The sequence below is a fragment of the Paramisgurnus dabryanus genome, chromosome 6 (assembly GCF_030506205.2).
Source record: "Paramisgurnus dabryanus chromosome 6, PD_genome_1.1, whole genome shotgun sequence".
In the NCBI taxonomy this organism is placed as follows: domain Eukaryota; kingdom Metazoa; phylum Chordata; class Actinopteri; order Cypriniformes; family Cobitidae; genus Paramisgurnus; species Paramisgurnus dabryanus.
This window is the reverse complement of record NC_133342.1, coordinates 2,212,901-2,231,098: the sequence shown is the minus strand read 5'-3', so window position 1 is coordinate 2,231,098 and position 18,198 is coordinate 2,212,901. Positions and strand designations below refer to the sequence as shown.

The window sequence follows — 18,198 nt, the reverse complement described above, 5'->3', positions numbered from 1 at the left end:
CGATTAATATCACCATCTCATTATAGAAGTGTCATTTAGCGCCTTTTGCATCTGAGCTCCTCAACTGCTTCGTGGTTAGTAGTGGACTGGTTACAGTTTTGGTTTGTGGACAAAGCTGCCATACAGATGTATATTTTGCATTCCTACAAAAAATGTTAACTTTTACCAATTTATTATCAAGTAACTTCCTAATATTCAGTACATACCTTGAAAGTCATCGAATCCACCAGCATGAGTAACTTTGTGGACTGCAAGTTCTGCTAATAGGACAGTAACAAAAGTTACAGTAGCAAAAGATGCAAAAGTTTTATAAGCCGGATGGCAGACATCAACATAAAGTGAACTTTAAAAAGTGTCTAAAATGTCAGACTCAAGAGAAAAGTAGATGATTAATGGACTCTCGCACAAACACACACACAACCGCAAACAACCACACACAACCGCAGTGTGTATCCACAAACAGAAGAGCATCCCCTTCCTTTATTTTACAGGATTTTTTGTTTCAAAAACATCACAATTTTCTGAACAGCATATAAACAACAAAATAACAGACGAATGATGCACACAGGCAGAAAAACACTGAAACAGAAAACACTGTACAGAGCTCTGTAAACAAAAACTAACACCAGAAATAAAGAAACACTGTATATCTGACTGTCCATGATCTTTGAACTTTAAAAAAAACACACATTGGAGATTGTTGTCTTGATACACACATAAATATTGAATGGCTACATGTGACACTTCATTATTAAAACTGCTATTAAGGTTTGTAAAATGTGATGTTTAGAAAGCTGCAAAAGAGGTTTCGATTTATTTGAAGAGGTAAAGATAAAACCGTCTGACAGTATGTCCTATTACAAAGATCAGTATCAAATTCTCAATCCGATATGATGGAACAAAAAAACAACAAGGAATCAAAGCGTCCTGATTGTTTGGAGTCATACTGAGGCTCATTTCATGTTATAATCTCGATACCCACCCCCTCTCTACACACACACACACAAACACAAGCAACCATCTGTGCCTGGGCAGCAGAGTGTGTTTCGCACCATGTGTCATACTGTTATGTGTCAAGCGAGCATCGGCTTGCTCATGTGACCCTAGCACACATTTACACAGAGAGCGTTGACCTAGCCTGTTAAAGTCTGAGAGCATCTCGGCTCGACAGGAGTTTCTGATTCAGAGCCCAGAACTCTCAGAGTTTCTTTCTGCAGAACTTAAAGTTCGGGTGTGATCTCTCAGAGCGCATCACTAATCCTGTGTTGCAGAGTCACCTCCTCAGCATCTGTTAGGGGCGGGGCTGATATCCAAAGAGGAGTGTTTGATATGTAAAGAGGAGGAGCTGTCATGACATCTCTAGCAGTTAGAGACAGGAAGATGTGAAGATCTAGATTTGTCATGTTGAAATGTTGTTTTGTATATATATTGGTTGTTTTTTTTTCAATAAAAAAGTATAGATGTAGATTCAAACTGCAAATTTTCGATCGATGTATTTACAAATCCATCTTAACTATCTGTCAATCTGAAGCGTGTGGTGTGTATTAGTGTATGGATATGCAACGCTATCTCCTGGCAATTTGTACGTATTTTACGAGGTGGCTAATTTGTATTAATTCATACGACCAACATTCTTACATTCTTACATATTTCGTTATAGATTTGTTATGATAATCGTATGTTTTTGTACGATTCACTTCATACAAATTCATACGAATGGGTAAACTTGTAAAAAAACGTACAAATTCTTGTAAGATCAAGATGGGATATGTTTGGAATGGAGTATGCAGTATACACTAAATACTACTTCCTAGTGTGGGTGTATGGATATGCAACGCTATCCCGCTAATTCATACGTTTTTTGGAGTAGGGTTTCGTTACTGATTTTTTTATGATAATCGTATGTTATTGTACGATTCACTTTGTATGAATTCATACAAATTAGCCAACTCATAAAATACGTACAAATTCTTGTTTAGGCTGGGTAATGCTTGGAATGGAGTATAGTACAAACTGCAGTATACAATAAAATTAAATACTACTTCCTAGTATTGGTTTATGGATATGCAAGGCTATCTCACGGCATTTGTACGTATTTTATGAATTGGTTAATTTGTATAATTTCGTACCAACATTCTTAAATTTTTGTATTATTTGCTTTTGCCCCTGTGACGTTGGGGTTAGGAACGAGGTTTCGTTACTTAATTTTTATGACAATCGTATGATTTTGTACAATTCACTTCGTACGAATTCATTTGAATTAGCCAACTCGTAAAATACGTACAAATTCTTGAGATCAGGCTGGGATATGTTTGGAATGGAGTATTGTACAAACTGCTGTATACACAAAAATTTAAATACTTCTTCCTAGTGTGGGTGTATGTATAAGCAATGCTATCTCATGGCAATTTGTACGTATTTTACGAGGTGGCTAATTTGTATTAATTCGTACAACCACATACATACATTTTTTAACAATTTGCTTTTGCCCTTTTGACGTTTGGTTTAGTGGTACAGTTTCCTTGTTGCTTTTTTACGATAATCGTATTATTTTGTACGATTCACTTTGTACGAATTCATACAAAATAGCCAACTCAAATACATACAAATTCTTGTGAGATCAGGCTGGGATATGTTTGGAATGGAGTATTGTACAGACTGCTGTATACACAAAAATTTTAAATCTTCTTCCTAGTGTTGGTGTATGGATATGCAACACTATGTCATGGCAATTCGTACGTATTTTATGAGGTGGCTAATTTGTATTAATTAGTACGACCAACATTCTTACATTTTTGTATGATTTGCTTTTGCCACGTGACGTTGGGGTTAGGGGTGGGGTTTCGTTACAGATTTTTTACTATAATCATATGATTTTGAACAATTCACTTCGTACGAATTCATATGAATTAGCCAACTCGTAAAATACGTACAAATTCTTGTGAGATCAGGCTGGGATATGTTTGGAATGGAGTATTGTGCAAACTGCTGAATACACAAAAAATTTAAATCTTCTTCCTAGTGTTGGTGTATGGATATGCAACACTATGTCATGGCAATTCGTACGTATTTTATGAGGTGGCTAATTTGTATTAATTAGTACGACAAACATTCTTACATTTTTGTATGATTTGCTTTTGCCACGTGACGTTAGGGTTAGGGGTGGGGTTTCGTTACAGATTTTTTACTATAATCATATGATTTTGAACGATTCACTTCGTACGAATTCATATATATTAGCCAACTCGTAAAATACGTACAAATTCTTGTGAGATCAGGCTGGGATATGTTTGGAATGGAGTATTGTACAAGCTGCGGAATACACTAAAATTTAAAATCTTCTTCCTAGTGTTGGTGTATGGATATGCAACACTATGTCATGGCAATTCGTACGTATTTTACGAGGTGGCTAATTTGTATTCATTCGTACGACCAACATTCTTACATTTTTGTATGATTTGCTTTTGCCACGTGACATTGGGGTTAGGGGCGGGGTTTTGTTACCGATTTTTTACTATAATCATATGATTTTGAACGATTCACTTCGTACGAATTCATAGGAATTAGCAAACTCATAAAATATGTACACATTTTTGAGAGATCAGGCTGGGATATGTTTGGAATGGAGTATTGTACAAACTGCTGAATACACAAAAATTTAAAATCATCTTCCTAGTGTTGGTGTATGGATATGCAACGCTATCTCATGGCAATCCATACGTATTTTACAAAGTGGCTAATTTGCATTAATACGTACGACCAACATTCGTCCATTTTTGTACTATTTGCTTTTGCCCCTGTAACGTTGGGGTTAGGGGCGGGGTTTCGTTACCAATTTTTTACTATAATCATATGATTTTGAACGATTCACTTCGTACGAATTCATAGGAATTAGCAAACTCATAAAATACGTACACATTTTTGTGAGATCAGGCTGGGATGTGTTTGGAATAGAGTATAGTACAAACTACAGTATACACTCAAATTAAATACTACTTCCTAGTGTTGGTGTATGGATATGCAACACTATGTCATGGCAATTCGTACGTATTTATGAGGTGGCTAATTTGTATTAATTCGTACGACCAACATTCTTAAATTTTTGTATGATTTGCTTCTGCCACTTGACGTTGGGGTTAGGGGCAGGGTTTCGTTACCGATTTTTTACTATAATCATATGATTTTGAACGATTCACTTCCTACGAATTCACAGGAATTAGCCAACTCATAAAATACGTACACATTTTTGTGAGATCAGGCTGGGATATGTTTGGAATGGAGTATTGTACAAACTGCTGAATACACAAAAATTTTAAATCTTCTTCCTAGTGTTGGTGTATGGATATGCAACTCTATCTCATGGCAATTCATAGGTATTTTATGAGGTGGCTAATTTGTATTAATACGTACGACCAACATTCGTACATTTTTGTACTATTTGCTTTTGCCACGTGATGTTGGGGTTAGGGGCGGGGTTTCGTTACCAATTTTTTACTATAATCATATGATTTTGAACGATTCACTTCGTACGAATTCATAGGAATTAGCAAACTCATAAAATACGTACACATTTTTGTGAGATCAGGCTGGGATGTGTTTGGAATAGAGTATAGTACAAACTACAGTATACACTCAAATTAAATACTACTTCCTAGTGTTGGTGTATGGATATGCAACACTATGTCATGGCAATTCGTACGTATTTTATGAGGTGGCTAATTTGTATTAATTCGTACGACCAACATTCTTAAATTTTTGTATGATTTGCTTCTGCCACTTGACGTTGGGGTTAGGGGCAGGGTTTCGTTACCGATTTTTTACTATAATCATATGATTTTGAACGATTCACTTCCTACGAATTCACAGGAATTAGCCAACTCATAAAATACGTACACATTTTTGTGAGATCAGGCTGTGATATGTTTGGAATGGAGTATTGTACAAACTGCTGAATGCACAAAAATTTTAAATCTTCTTCCTAGTGTTGGTGTATGGATATGCAACGCTATCTCATGGCAATTCGTAGGTATTTTATGAGGTGGCTAATTTGTATTAATACGTACGACCAACATTCGTACATTTTTGTACTATTTGCTTTTGCCACGTGATGTTGGGGTTAGGGGCGGGGTTTCGTTACCAATTTTTTACTATAATCATATGATTTTGAACGATTCACTTCGTACGAATTCATAGGAATTAGCAAACCCATAAAATACGTACACATTTTTGTGAGATCAGCTGGGATGTGTTTGGAATAGAGTATAGTACAAACTGCAGGATACACTAAAATTAAATACTACTTCCTAGTGTTAGTGTATGGATATGCCATGCTACATATTTTACGAGTCATATTAATTCGTACAAGCTCATTCGTACATTTTTCTGCACAATTGGTTTTGCCCCTGTGACGTTGGAATTAGGTGTATGGTTTCGTTGTTGCTCTTTTATGATAATTGTATGTTTTTGTACAATTCACTTTATTTATTAATATGAATTAGAGATCTCGAAAAATATGTACAAATTCTTGTGGGATCAGGCTGGGATATGTTTGGAATGGAGTATAGTACACACTGCAGTATACACTAAAACAAAATCCTACTTCCTAGTGTTGGTGTATGGATATGTAATGCTATCTCATGGCAATTGGTACATACTTTACAAAGTGGCTAATTTTTATTAATTCATATGTCCAAGATTCAAACATTTTTGTATGTTTTGCTTTAGTCTGTGACGTTGGGGTTAGGACGGAGCGGGGTTTCATTCAGATTTTTTTAACATTATCGTATGTTTTTGTATGATTCACTTTGTACGAATGTATACGAATAAGCAAACTCGTAAAAAACGTCAAATTTCAAGTTTAAATGGGATATATTTGGAATGAAGTATAGTACACAATGCAGCATACACTAAATTCAACTTCCTAGTGTTGGTGTATGAATATGCAACGCTATCTAATGGCAATTGGTACGTATTTTACAAGGTAGCTAATTCTAGTAGCCCAATCCAAAATTAAATCAAGAGACGAATGTTAAAAATCACAACTGATATTACGTTTGGTTCATTTGTCATACTGGAATAGGAGGTGCAGTACATAGGGCGCAATACATCATGAGAAACAGTATTTCATATATGCTTTATGTTTAATACGGCACACCTTGTCAGTCGCAGTAGGTCATCCGTTTACATACAGTACAAAGCTTGCATACCCAAGGTTTTTACATAGTATACATACTGTACAGCATTCCGCACAAATGGTAAAATCACTGTAAAATGATGCTACTCCGAACATAGCCGTGTGTGTTTAGGAGAGATATGGAAGTCAATCTCTGTGACTGAAGTTTCGCACAGTGGCCTGTCAATGCAGGGGCAGCTGGTGTGGGTGATGAAAAATTCAGTGTGGGTCATCTGGGAGATCAGACACACACGCACACATGCACGCACGCACGCACACACCTGGCAGGCAGCAGTGGGTTGAGGATTCGGTGTATGAAAGTGCACTGAAAATTTAATGAGGAGCATCAGTTAATGACCAGCTATCTGTGACCCCATTTTGTTTTTCACTTTTCTCTATTTTTAAAGTTTCCTCTTCTGCTTTTCTGTCTGTCACTGTACCTAAATGTGTTCATTTCTTCGCACAGCACATGTAACTTCATCAAATACGAATACAGCTGATGTTTAAAATTCATCCGACACATCGTAGCAAAAATCCTTACTTCATCGTAACAAACAAAACTTCATTTAAACCTGTGCAAAGCAGAGAAAACTGCGTATTTTGATCTACTTAAATATGCGGTTCGACAAAAAAAGTGGAACGGTTGATTGTCAAGCACACAAAGCAAATCGAGAGCCGTCCCGCTACCGGATTCACCAGTGAGCTGTCTGATAGGGCGGGACCGCCGTAACATCATACTAAAAAGGCACTCAGTGAGGCTGGGTACAAAATGACACGCTGATAAAAGTTCGCGCTTGCACACCGTAGTCCTGTCCATCATGATAAACAAAGCAGAAAGGTCTCTTATTATTTCCCTCATGACAAAAATGGCCGTGCTTTCTCAGGAGTGTGGATGCGGCCGAGTCTAACAACCTGTGAAGGGGAGGGCGGGACATCTTGTCGGAGGGGTCCTTTGGAATCCTGGGATTCGTAGTCGATCCTCATTGATGCAACTCTTCCTTTAATTTCCTGTTCCCTGCGTCTTTGTTCCTGTCGGAGGAGCTCCTGGGCCTCCAGTAAGACACGGGCATTGTAGCCGCCACCCACTGAGGTCCCGATGGGTGCAGGGGGAGCAGAGACACCATTCCTGTAGCTGGGACGAGGGAAAGTGCGTGGGAAAGATCGAGGGCCCTGGTAGCTAGAGTAACGTCCACTGTCTTTAGCTGCCTGAAAACCATCTACAGGTAGACACGGCCTCTCACAATCACTGTGTGGAGTCGGTGTGGGCGTCTTACGCGGTTGACTAGACATGAGAGAAAAGGACATGGTGAGATGCTGTGTGTTTGTTGTATAAAAACCAATGTAGAGCCAATGCTTAACCAGTTGAGGTACATAAAAATTATTATGATGTTATGACCGTAAAGTATTCCACACAATTACATACCGTGGTAGAGAGCTGTACTGCCTCTGAGCATGAGTAAAGGCATCTCGAGCTTCCTGTCTCCGTAACTGTACCTCCACGGACACCGAATGACGGCCAGATGTGGAGTGCGGACTGCAGTTGGACTGAAACGGAGATGCAGGTTTTTAACACGTGGAAGTAACTAAAAGGTGTACGAATTGCAAGTTTAGTAGAAAATGAAATGCACAAACATGCACATGCGTGGGTTATGAAATCACTCTGATGCAGACACACAAACACATTCATTCAGAGCACTTACCAGGGATCAGCGATGAGTATGTGTGTGTTTATATGTGGATCTGTGCTTGAGGTGGAATTTAACATTATAACTGCTCCTATAATCGCTGCTAATGAAACCATTAACCACAAATAACCCATAAAATATTTATGTAATGAGTTACACAATATTATCATTGCCTCATAATTTTTTTTTACATTATTATAATTTAAATGACCACATCATTAAAAAAAATATATATATAAATATAAATATATATATATATATAAATATATATATATATATAAATATATATATATATATATATATATATATATATATATATATATTTAAATATATAAACCTTAAATTGGTAATGTTTAAAAAAAATTTTCAACCAAAATTTTCTCACTTTAAGTTAAAAATCCCTGTACAGTCATATGATGATTTGAATGAAAACGGCAAGTTATCAAAATAGGCAGCATTTTTCACAGAAATGGTAAAAAACTGTAATGACCTAACTCTGCAATTCAGTACTACATACTGTAGTTTACAGTCTTTTTGGCGTGCTTCAGCAATACATTTCTAAGTGTTTTAATGTGTTTAAAAAAAATATTGCCTTCATTGTCAAGCTATCACTGGGTCAGTAACATTTAAAAAGGTCCCAATACCATTTAGGTACAAATATGTATCTTTGAAGAACTAATATGCACTCTTTGGGTACAAAGGTGTACCTATTTGAAACGGAACTCCTATTTTAATTTTTTTATGAAGCAAGTCTTTCAAAGTCCCTCCAGAAAAACGCGATTTTTCGATCGCATGATTTTATTGCAAAATCAGCCAAAGTCCGCATGTTTATGCGGGGTTGCATTTTTCCAAAGACGCCGCACTTTCGCCGCATAAATTGCGTGTGCAAAGTATGCGGGCTTGCATGATTTCATAATCCCCGCATTTTTGCAGCAAAAAGTCACATTTATCTTAGCAGAAAATGTTGCATTTACTTCACACAAGCGCAGCTATGTCCCCTGTTGCCATGGGAACGTTGTGAAGTGACGTAATTAAGTGACGTGAACCTCATTAAAAGTTACCTCAAATTTTGCAAGTTCCCGCAATTTCATCACATAAATATCCCGCATATTCCATCACATTTTTTAAAGAAATCGTGCCACAAGTTCAAGGATTTTTGCCCGCAACGATCACAAAATAAACTAAGTTTTTTTAGTGGAGCAGTTTTCACTTTTTACAGTGTAGACCAGCGGTTCTTTTTGTCATAAATGTCACAAACAGTTTTTTGTCATAAATGTTCTTTGGGGGGCCGCAAAAGAATACATCGTATACAAGGGGGGCATGAGAACCACTGGTGTAGACGACACAATAAAACCATAGTGATTTCTCATGTACATTACTACGCACAATGCAAGTGAACTTGTGTAGTCCTAAAAACATATTTTTTTTTACAAATTTACAGGCAGTAGTGATGCGCAGGTCGTCTCATAACCCGCAGGCCCCACAGGTAACCCACGAATCTGGTAAAGAAAGTATCCCTTTATTTGCAGGGTTGGCAATTAAAAACAAAATAAAAAATATTTGGGAATATATATTTTCATATTTTATTATGTTCTTTGCTAAGGTTACAATACGTAGCCCTATGTAGCAACGTAACTTGTGTGATATCCTTAAACCAAGGACAAGCAGTTCCCTAACCGCCAGGCACAACAGCAAATAAAACGATCAAGTTTCCAAGCACTTTTAGGCTGAACTAAAACCTGTTTTCACTTACATTACAATGTATGTTTATTTAATGGTCGTGGGTGCTGGTGGTAAAAAAAAAAATGGGATGAGGGGCGGGCCAAACATTTCATAAATAAGGGACCCGCTGGTTGAAAATAACCCGGACCCGCGCATAACTAATAAACGCTATTTAAGGTTCCTCAGCTTGACACAGTAATGGAACCCTTCGGAGAACCTCAAAGCAAAGAGCAGTTTTTAGGAAAAATCCCTTAGGTTTTCCTAAGAAATTCCTTGACATTTGAGATGTCTTCAAATAAGTGCCTAGAGGTTTAAATTTACATTTATTTTTTTAGTAGATGCTTTTATCCAAAGTGACTTGCAGTGCATTCAAGCTATACATTTTTATTATGCGTTCCCTGGGGACTCTGCAACTGCCAAAGCAATGCTCTATCAATTGCCCTACAGGAACTGAAGTTCTCCAGGGGGTTCCGGCAATGTGGAAAACTGAGGAATATTATAAGAAGTATTACGATAATCATTACAATCTATTTAATTGTTGTTATGCTGTCACATCCAATGTTTCCTATCCATCTCCTGCAGTGCAGATATTATTGCTCAAAGATCAGATCCAGTGTTTGACTCGCATCGTGGACACAAACATGAGGCTGGATTGACGACACACAGAAGATGTTAGATGATTGTTAGGTACATGTAGATGAATGCCAGATGATCATTAAATGAATATTAGTTCATTTTATGGTGAAGGGGGTGATAACATAATTAAGCACAATGTAATTCATTAAAGAAACACAAATTCACACACCCTGCTTGGCACAGGAACATAAGAGCGTAATTATAAACAATAAAAGACTCAGAGTCTTTCTCTCGCACACACTGGCAGCTTTGTTCTGTTCTCAGAACAGTGTAGCGGCAGTAAATTGCTCATGACCCATAAGAATCCATTTCTTTTATGGCAACATTTACATTGAGTTCCCTGCTCTCGTCACGGTCTGTCAAACAGATGAATGCCGTCCCAGGCATGCTCAATCAAGAGCCGATCCACATAGAGAATTCCATTAAGTCTAATGAAGGTGAACAGCATGCTGGGATTGATTGACACAGCTTGCCGCAGCCACGTTGCCGTGGAGACAGAGGTTGAAGGCTGAAGGATGCGAGGAGCTGGGTCATTTAGCCCAGTTCATTAACACGCGCGCACACTTCGCTGCCTAAAACAACATCAGTGTCACAGGAACGTTCCATTTGTTTGCTAAACAGATTATGGCATTAAAGGTCTGATGTGAACTGGGTAACGGCGACGGATTTCGTAAGGCTGATGATGCTACGTATTTCTGATTAATCTGCAGCGGTTGAAGAGTTTCAGTAAAAACAACACAAAAAAGCTGTTGATCGGTTTATACCTATCATCGCTCGAAAAATCAATCAGAGAAATTTAAACTTTACAGGTAACTTATACTGCGTTCAAAACCGCCTACTTTCATACTATACAGTAGGTGAACAGTGGTAGGTAAGACAAATAATATGTCCAAATTCACAGTCTTTGAAAAACGCTAGGTGAGAAGTACCCGGTACCCGGCAAGATTTTGAAGTGTGCATTTGATAGACACTTTACTATCCTGTTAGCCCCTGGATGTGGAGTCACCCAAGGTAGAAGGAGAGGTATTGTCATATTCAAAAATGTCAGAAAACGGTAACGTAAATAAATGAGGGACACATATTTTCAAATAATTCAAAGGCTGTCGTCAATTATTCCTTACGTATGTCACGGTCCTGGCTAGAGGGGATACAGCTAAGGCCAAAACTTGCAAGATGTTGTGTTAAAGGTAAGGTTTGGGTGTAGGATTAAGATTAAAAACAGCCGTTCTGGCTAGATAGGATGCAGCAACTGGCTAAATCCCATAAAATGTTGGGTTTAGGGGTTAAGTTTGTGGGTAGGATAAGAATGAAAAACAGTGAATCTGGTTAGATAAGATACGGCTACAGCCTAAATCCAGTGAAATGTTGGGTTTAGGGTTAGGTTTGAGGGAAGGATTAAGATAAAAAAACAGATGTTCTGGCTAGATAGGATACAGCAACTGGCTAAATCCCTTGAAATTTTGGATTTAGGGTTAAGTTTGGGGGTAGGATAAGGATGAAAAACAGCCGTTCTGGCTAAATCGGATACAGCTACAGCCTCAATCCTTTGAAATGTTTGGTTTAGGGTTAGGTTTGGGGCTAGGATTAGGATGAAAAACAGCGGTTCTGGCTAGATAGGATACAGCTACAGCCAAAAATCCAGTGAAATTTTGGGTTTATGGTTAGGTTTGGGTCTAGGATTAGGATGAAAAAAACGCTGTTATATCTAGATAGTATACAGTTACGGCCTAAATCCTGTGAAATTTTGGGTTAAGGGTAAGGTTTGGGGGTAAGATTAGGATGTAAAAAGGAGGTTCTTGTTGGATAGGATACGGCTACGGCCTAAATCCTGTGAAATGTTGGGTTTAGGGGTTAGGTTTGGGGGTAGGGTTAGGATAAAAAAAACGTGCTTCTGGCTTGATAGGATACAGCTACGGCCTAAATCCCATAAAATGTTTGGTTTAGGGGTTAAGTTTGTGGGTAGGATAAGAATGAAAAACAGTGAATCTGGTTAGATAGGATACGGCTACGGCCTAAATTCGGTGAAATGTTGGGTTTAGGGTTAGGTTTGTGGGAAGGATTAAGATAAAAAACAGATGTTCTGGCTAGATAGGATACAGCAACTGGCTAAATCCCTTGAAATTTTGGATTTAGGGTTAAGTTTGGGGGTAGGATAAGGATGAAAAACAGCCGTTCTGGCTAAATCGGATACAGCTACAGCCTCAATCCTTTGAAATGTTTGGTTTAGGGTTAGGTTTGGGGCTAGGATTAGGATGAAAAACAGCGATTCTGGCTAGATAGGATACAGCTACAGCCAAAAATCCAGTGAAATTTTGGGTTTATGGTTAGGTTTGGGTCTAGGATTAGGATGAAAAAAACGCTGTTATATCTAGATAGTATACAGTTACGGCCTAAATCCTGTGAAATTTTGGGTTAAGGGTAAGGTTTGGGGGTAGGGTTAGGATAAAAAAAACGTGCTTCTGGCTTGATAGGATACAGCTACGGCCTAAATCCAGTGAAATGTTGGGTTAAGGGTAAGGTTTGGGGGTAAAATTAGGATTTAAAAATAAGGTTCTTGTTGGATAGGATACGGCTACGGCCTAAATCCTGTGAAATGTTGGGTTTATGGTTAGGTTTGGGTCTAGGATTAGGATGAAAAAACAGCCGTTAGATCTAGATAGTATACAGCTACAGCCTAAATCCTGTGAAATGTTGGGTTTAGGGGTTAGGTTTTGGGGTAGGGTTAGGATAAAAAAACAGTGCTTCTGGCTTGATAGGATACAGCTACGGCCTAAATCCTGTGAAATGTTGGGTTAAGGGTAAGGTTTGGGGGTAAGATTAGGATTTAAAAATGAGGATCTTGTTGGATAGGATACGGCTACGGCCTAAATCCTGTGAAATGTTGGGTTTATGGTTAGGTTTGGGTCTAGGATTAGGATGAAAAAACAGCTGTTAGATCTAGATAGTATACAGCTACGGCCTAAATCCCGTGAAATGTTGGGTTAAGGGTTAGGTTTGGGGGTAGGATTAGGATGTTAAAGGAGGTTCTTGTTGGATAGGATACGGCTACGGCCTAAATCCTGTGAAATGTTGGGTTTAGGGGTTAGGTTTGGGGGTAGGGTTAGGATAAAAAACAGTGCTTCTGGCTTGATAGGATACAGCTACGGCCTAAATCCTGTGAAATGTTGGGTTAAGGGTAAGGTTTGGGGGTAAGATTAGGATGTAAAAAGGAGGTTCTTGTTGGATAGGATACGGCTACGGCCTAAATCCTGTGAAATGTTGGGTTTAGGGGTTAGGTTTGGGTCTAGGATTAGGATGAAAAAAACGCTGTTATATCTAGATAGTATACAGTTACGGCCTAAATCCTGTGAAATTTTGGGTTAAGGGTAAGGTTTGGGGGTAGGGTTAGGATAAAAAAACCGTGCTTCTGGCTTGATAGGATACAGCTACGGCCTAAATCCAGTGAAATGTTGGTTTAAGGGTAAGGTTTGGGGGTAAGATTAGGATGTAAAAAGGAGGTTCTTGTTGGATAGGATATGGCTACGGCCTAAATCCTGTGAAATGTTGGGTTTAGGGGTTAGGTTTGGGGGTAGGGTTAAGATTAAAAACAGCCGTTCTGGCTAGATAGGATACAGCTACGGCCTAAATCCCATAAAATGTTTGGTTTAGGGGTTAAGTTTGTGGGTAGGATAAGAATGAAAAACAGTGAATCTGGTTAGATAAGATACGGCTACAGCCTAAATCCAGTGAAATGTTGGGTTTAGGGTTAGGTTTGAGGGAAGGATTAAGATAAAAAAACAGATGTTCTGGCTAGATAGGATACAGCAACTGGCTAAATCCCTTGAAATTTTGGATTTAGGGTTAAGTTTGGGGGTAGGATAAGGATGAAAAACAGCCGTTCTGGCTAAATCGGATACAGCTACAGCCTCAATCCTTTGAAATGTTTGGTTTAGGGTTAGGTTTGGGGCTAGGATTAGGATGAAAAACAGCGGTTCTGGCTAGATAGGATACAGCTACAGCCAAAAATCCAGTGAAATTTTGGGTTTATGGTTAGGTTTGGGTCTAGGATTAGGATGAAAAAAACGCTGTTATATCTAGATAGTATACAGTTACGGCCTAAATCCTGTGAAATTTTGGGTTAAGGGTAAGGTTTGGGGGTAAGATTAGGATGTAAAAAGGAGGTTCTTGTTGGATAGGATACGGCTACGGCCTAAATCCTGTGAAATGTTGGGTTTAGGGGTTAGGTTTGGGGGTAGGGTTAGGATAAAAAAACCGTGCTTCTGGCTTGATAGGATACAGCTACGGCCTAAATCCCATAAAATGTTTGGTTTAGGGGTTAAGTTTGTGGGTAGGATAAGAATGAAAAACAGTGAATCTGGTTAGATAGGATACGGCTACGGCCTAAATTCGGTGAAATGTTGGGTTTAGGGTTAGGTTTGTGGGAAGGATTAAGATAAAAAACAGATGTTCTGGCTAGATAGGATACAGCAACTGGCTAAATCCCTTGAAATTTTGGATTTAGGGTTAAGTTTGGGGGTAGGATAAGGATGAAAAACAGCCGTTCTGGCTAAATCGGATACAGCTACAGCCTCAATCCTTTGAAATGTTTGGTTTAGGGTTAGGTTTGGGGCTAGGATTAGGATGAAAAACAGCGATTCTGGCTAGATAGGATACAGCTACAGCCAAAAATCCAGTGAAATTTTGGGTTTATGGTTAGGTTTGGGTCTAGGATTAGGATGAAAAAAACGCTGTTATATCTAGATAGTATACAGTTACGGCCTAAATCCTGTGAAATTTTGGGTTAAGGGTAAGGTTTGGGGGTAGGGTTAGGATAAAAAAACTGTGCTTCTGGCTTGATAGGATACAGCTACGGCCTAAATCCAGTGAAATGTTGGGTTAAGGGTAAGGTTTGGGGGTAAGATTAGGATGTAAAAAGGAGGTTCTTGTTGGATAGGATACGGCTACGGCCTAAATCCTGTGAAATGTTGGGTTTAGGGGTTAGGTTTGGGGGTAGGGTTAGGATAAAAAAACCGTGCTTCTGGCTTGATAGGATACAGCTACGGCCTAAATCCAGTGAAATGTTGGGTTAAGGGTAAGGTTTGGGGGTAAAATTAGGATTTAAAAATGAGGTTCTTGTTGGATAGGATACGGCTACGGCCTAAATCCTGTGAAATGTTGGGTTTATGGTTAGGTTTGGGTCTAGGATTAGGATGAAAAAACAGCCGTTAGATCTAGATAGTATACAGCTACAGCCTAAATCCTGTGAAATGTTGGGTTTAGGGGTTAGGTTTTGGGGTAGGGTTAGGATAAAAAAACAGTGCTTCTGGCTTGATAGGATACAGCTAGGGCCTAAATCCTGTGAAATGTTGGGTTAAGGGTAAGGTTTGGGGGTAAGATTAGGATTTAAAAATGAGGTTCTTGTTGGATAGGATACGGCTACGGCCTAAATCCTGTGAAATGTTGGGTTAAGGGTAAGGTTTGGGGGTAAGATTAGGATGTAAAAAGGAGGTTCTTGTTGGATAGGATACGGCTACGGCCTAAATCCTGTGAAATGTTGGGTTTAGGGGTTAGGTTTGGGTCTAGGATTAGGATGAAAAAAACGCTGTTATATCTAGATAGTATACAGTTACGGCCTAAATCCTGTGAAATTTTGGGTTAAGGGTAAGGTTTGGGGGTAGGGTTAGGATAAAAAAACCGTGCTTCTGGCTTGATAGGATACAGCTACGGCCTAAATCCAGTGAAATGTTGGTTTAAGGGTAAGGTTTGGGGGTAAGATTAGGATGTAAAAAGGAGGTTCTTGTTGGATAGGATATGGCTACGGCCTAAATCCTGTGAAATGTTGGGTTTAGGGGTTAGGTTTGGGGGTAGGGTTAGGATAAAAAAACAGCCGTTAGATCTAGATAGTATACAGCTACAGCCTAAATCCTGTGAAATGTTGGGTTTAGGGGTTAGGTTTTGGGGTAGGGTTAGGATAAAAAAACAGTGCTTCTGGCTTGATAGGATACAGCTACGGCCTAAATCCTGTGAAATGTTGGGTTAAGGGTAAGGTTTGGGGGTAAGATTAGGATTTAAAAATGAGGTTCTTGTTGGATAGGATACGGCTACGGCCTAAATCCTGTGAAATGTTGGGTTTATGGTTAGGTTTGGGTCTAGGATTAGGATGAAAAAACAGCTGTTAGATCTAGATAGTATACAGCTACGGCCTAAATCCCGTGAAATGTTGGGTTAAGGGTTAGGTTTGGGGGTAGGATTAGGATGTTAAAGGAGGTTCTTGTTGGATAGGATACGGCTATGGCCTAAATCCTGTGAAATGTTGGGTTTAGGGGTTAGGGTTAGGATAAAAAAAAACTGTGCTTCTGGCTTGTTAGGATACAGCTACGGCCTAAATCCAGTGAAATGTTGGGTTTATGGTTAGGTTTGGGGCTAGTATTAGGATGAAAAACAGCGTTTCTGGCTAGATCGGACATGGCTACGACCTAAATCTCGTGAAATGTTGGGTTTACCGTTAGGTCTGGGATAGGACAAGAAAGAAAAACAGTGGTTCTGGGTAGATAGGATACAGCTGTATATTAAACATACTGTTTTAACGGAGTAGGTACTTAGTCTAATTCAGTATGTTCTGTCAACGTATGCTGGATGCAGGGTTTGTATATACCCTTAGCCAATCTGCCTGCTTAGCCTATACCTTACCCAAGTACCCTTCAAAGAATTCTGCCTCCCCTAATTCCTAACCAACAATCTCATGAGCTCCTAGGTGAACTCATTTGACTGGACACATTGGCTACAGAAACACAGCTCACTCATTACAAGATTGTGTGGTCTTTATTCTGTTGCCTTTTGTTAACCATAATGGTTTTTAGGAGACACAGTGAGAATAAAAAGAGAGAGAACTGGGGCTTTTAAAAGTAAACCGAGAAAAATTAGGGTGAAAAGTTAAAGACTTCCATGAAACACATAATAGTGTTGAAGGCAAAACAATAATACAACACATTAAAGGACTCTGTGAGAGAATGAGTGGATGAGAAAATAGGTAAATTTACATGAAGGAAATGCACATAATACCGTGTAATAAAGTTGGTTTAAATGCTTTCCTAAGAAAGATGAATACAAATGAATGTTAAAAACATTACACACTAACAGTAACATAATAAAACGATTCTGAGATTATCAATTTCAACAGATAATCTTTAAGTGCAATCTCATTTTAAAGACTTAAGATGCGAAATTTACCTGAATCCAGATCGAAACATAAAAATTGTTCCCATTTAATTCAGATTTCTATGATCTGGATTTTGTTTCAATAGCTTAAATACTAAACAATTTCAGTCTAAGAAGACAGAAAAGATTTTTATACTTTGATTTTCTTACACACTCTCACCTTTCCTCTCTCACGTGCACACACGCACACATTTGTCAGTCTTGATTTGTCAATCAATGTCAGTCTTTGCATGAACACATGATTTACAGTAATGGCTGTAGTGATATTGATGAAGATCGGCTGGACAGTTGAATGGATGAGTAATTAGTCCAGATGGATGAACACATGGTGATGTTAGCATTGTTAGCAGATAATGTCAGTGTCAAAGGTCACATGCTCCTGCATGCAGTGGTCTCAGGTTAGAGGTTAGATTTAGCCCAGGCCCTGGTGGTCATGTCTTTAACCGCCCCAGGAATGGAGAGTCCTCAAACCATCTTCTCCTTCCTGGGACCAGAGAACCAATAGGGCAGTGCGTCCACACTGTTGTGTGTTCATAAAGACAGCTCACACACTCACCCAGGGCTGCTCTAGGTTGTAGGAATGATGGCGGTCATCTGGCTCCGCCTCTTCCTGTCTGACGTGTTGAAACTCCTGCCGTAAGCGCTGGATTCGGTCATGGTTGCTTGGTGTTAGCCTGTTACAGGAGGTGAAAGAGGTGAAAAGATGAGATATCAACACAATGGGACACAACATTACATCATAATCTCTTTGATCCTATATATATCGGGTGAGTGGTATAATGGCCC

At 38.9% G+C, this 18,198-nt stretch overlaps 1 protein-coding gene across 5 annotated transcripts in view; it reads right to left on the bottom strand.

The window, feature by feature from the left end:
- Positions 1-451: 451 nt before the first annotated feature.
- Positions 452-18,198, bottom strand: part of pard3ab (par-3 family cell polarity regulator alpha, b) — a 143,685-nt gene continuing 125,938 nt past the window's right edge. For 4 of the 5 annotated variants that reach the window (XM_065262184.2, XM_065262182.2, XM_065262180.2 and 1 more), the window contains 3 exons: positions 17,969-18,086; positions 7,596-7,717; positions 452-7,454 (listed from right to left, as the gene is read on the bottom strand). In XM_065262184.2, coding sequence (XP_065118256.1) covers positions 7,028-7,454; positions 7,596-7,717; positions 17,969-18,086 — 667 coding nt within the window. In that variant the 3' untranslated portion in view covers positions 452-7,027. Of the gene's footprint in view, positions 7,455-7,595; positions 7,718-16,989; positions 18,087-18,198 lie in introns of those variants that run through there. The other variant, XM_065262186.2, reaches the window with a different exon arrangement.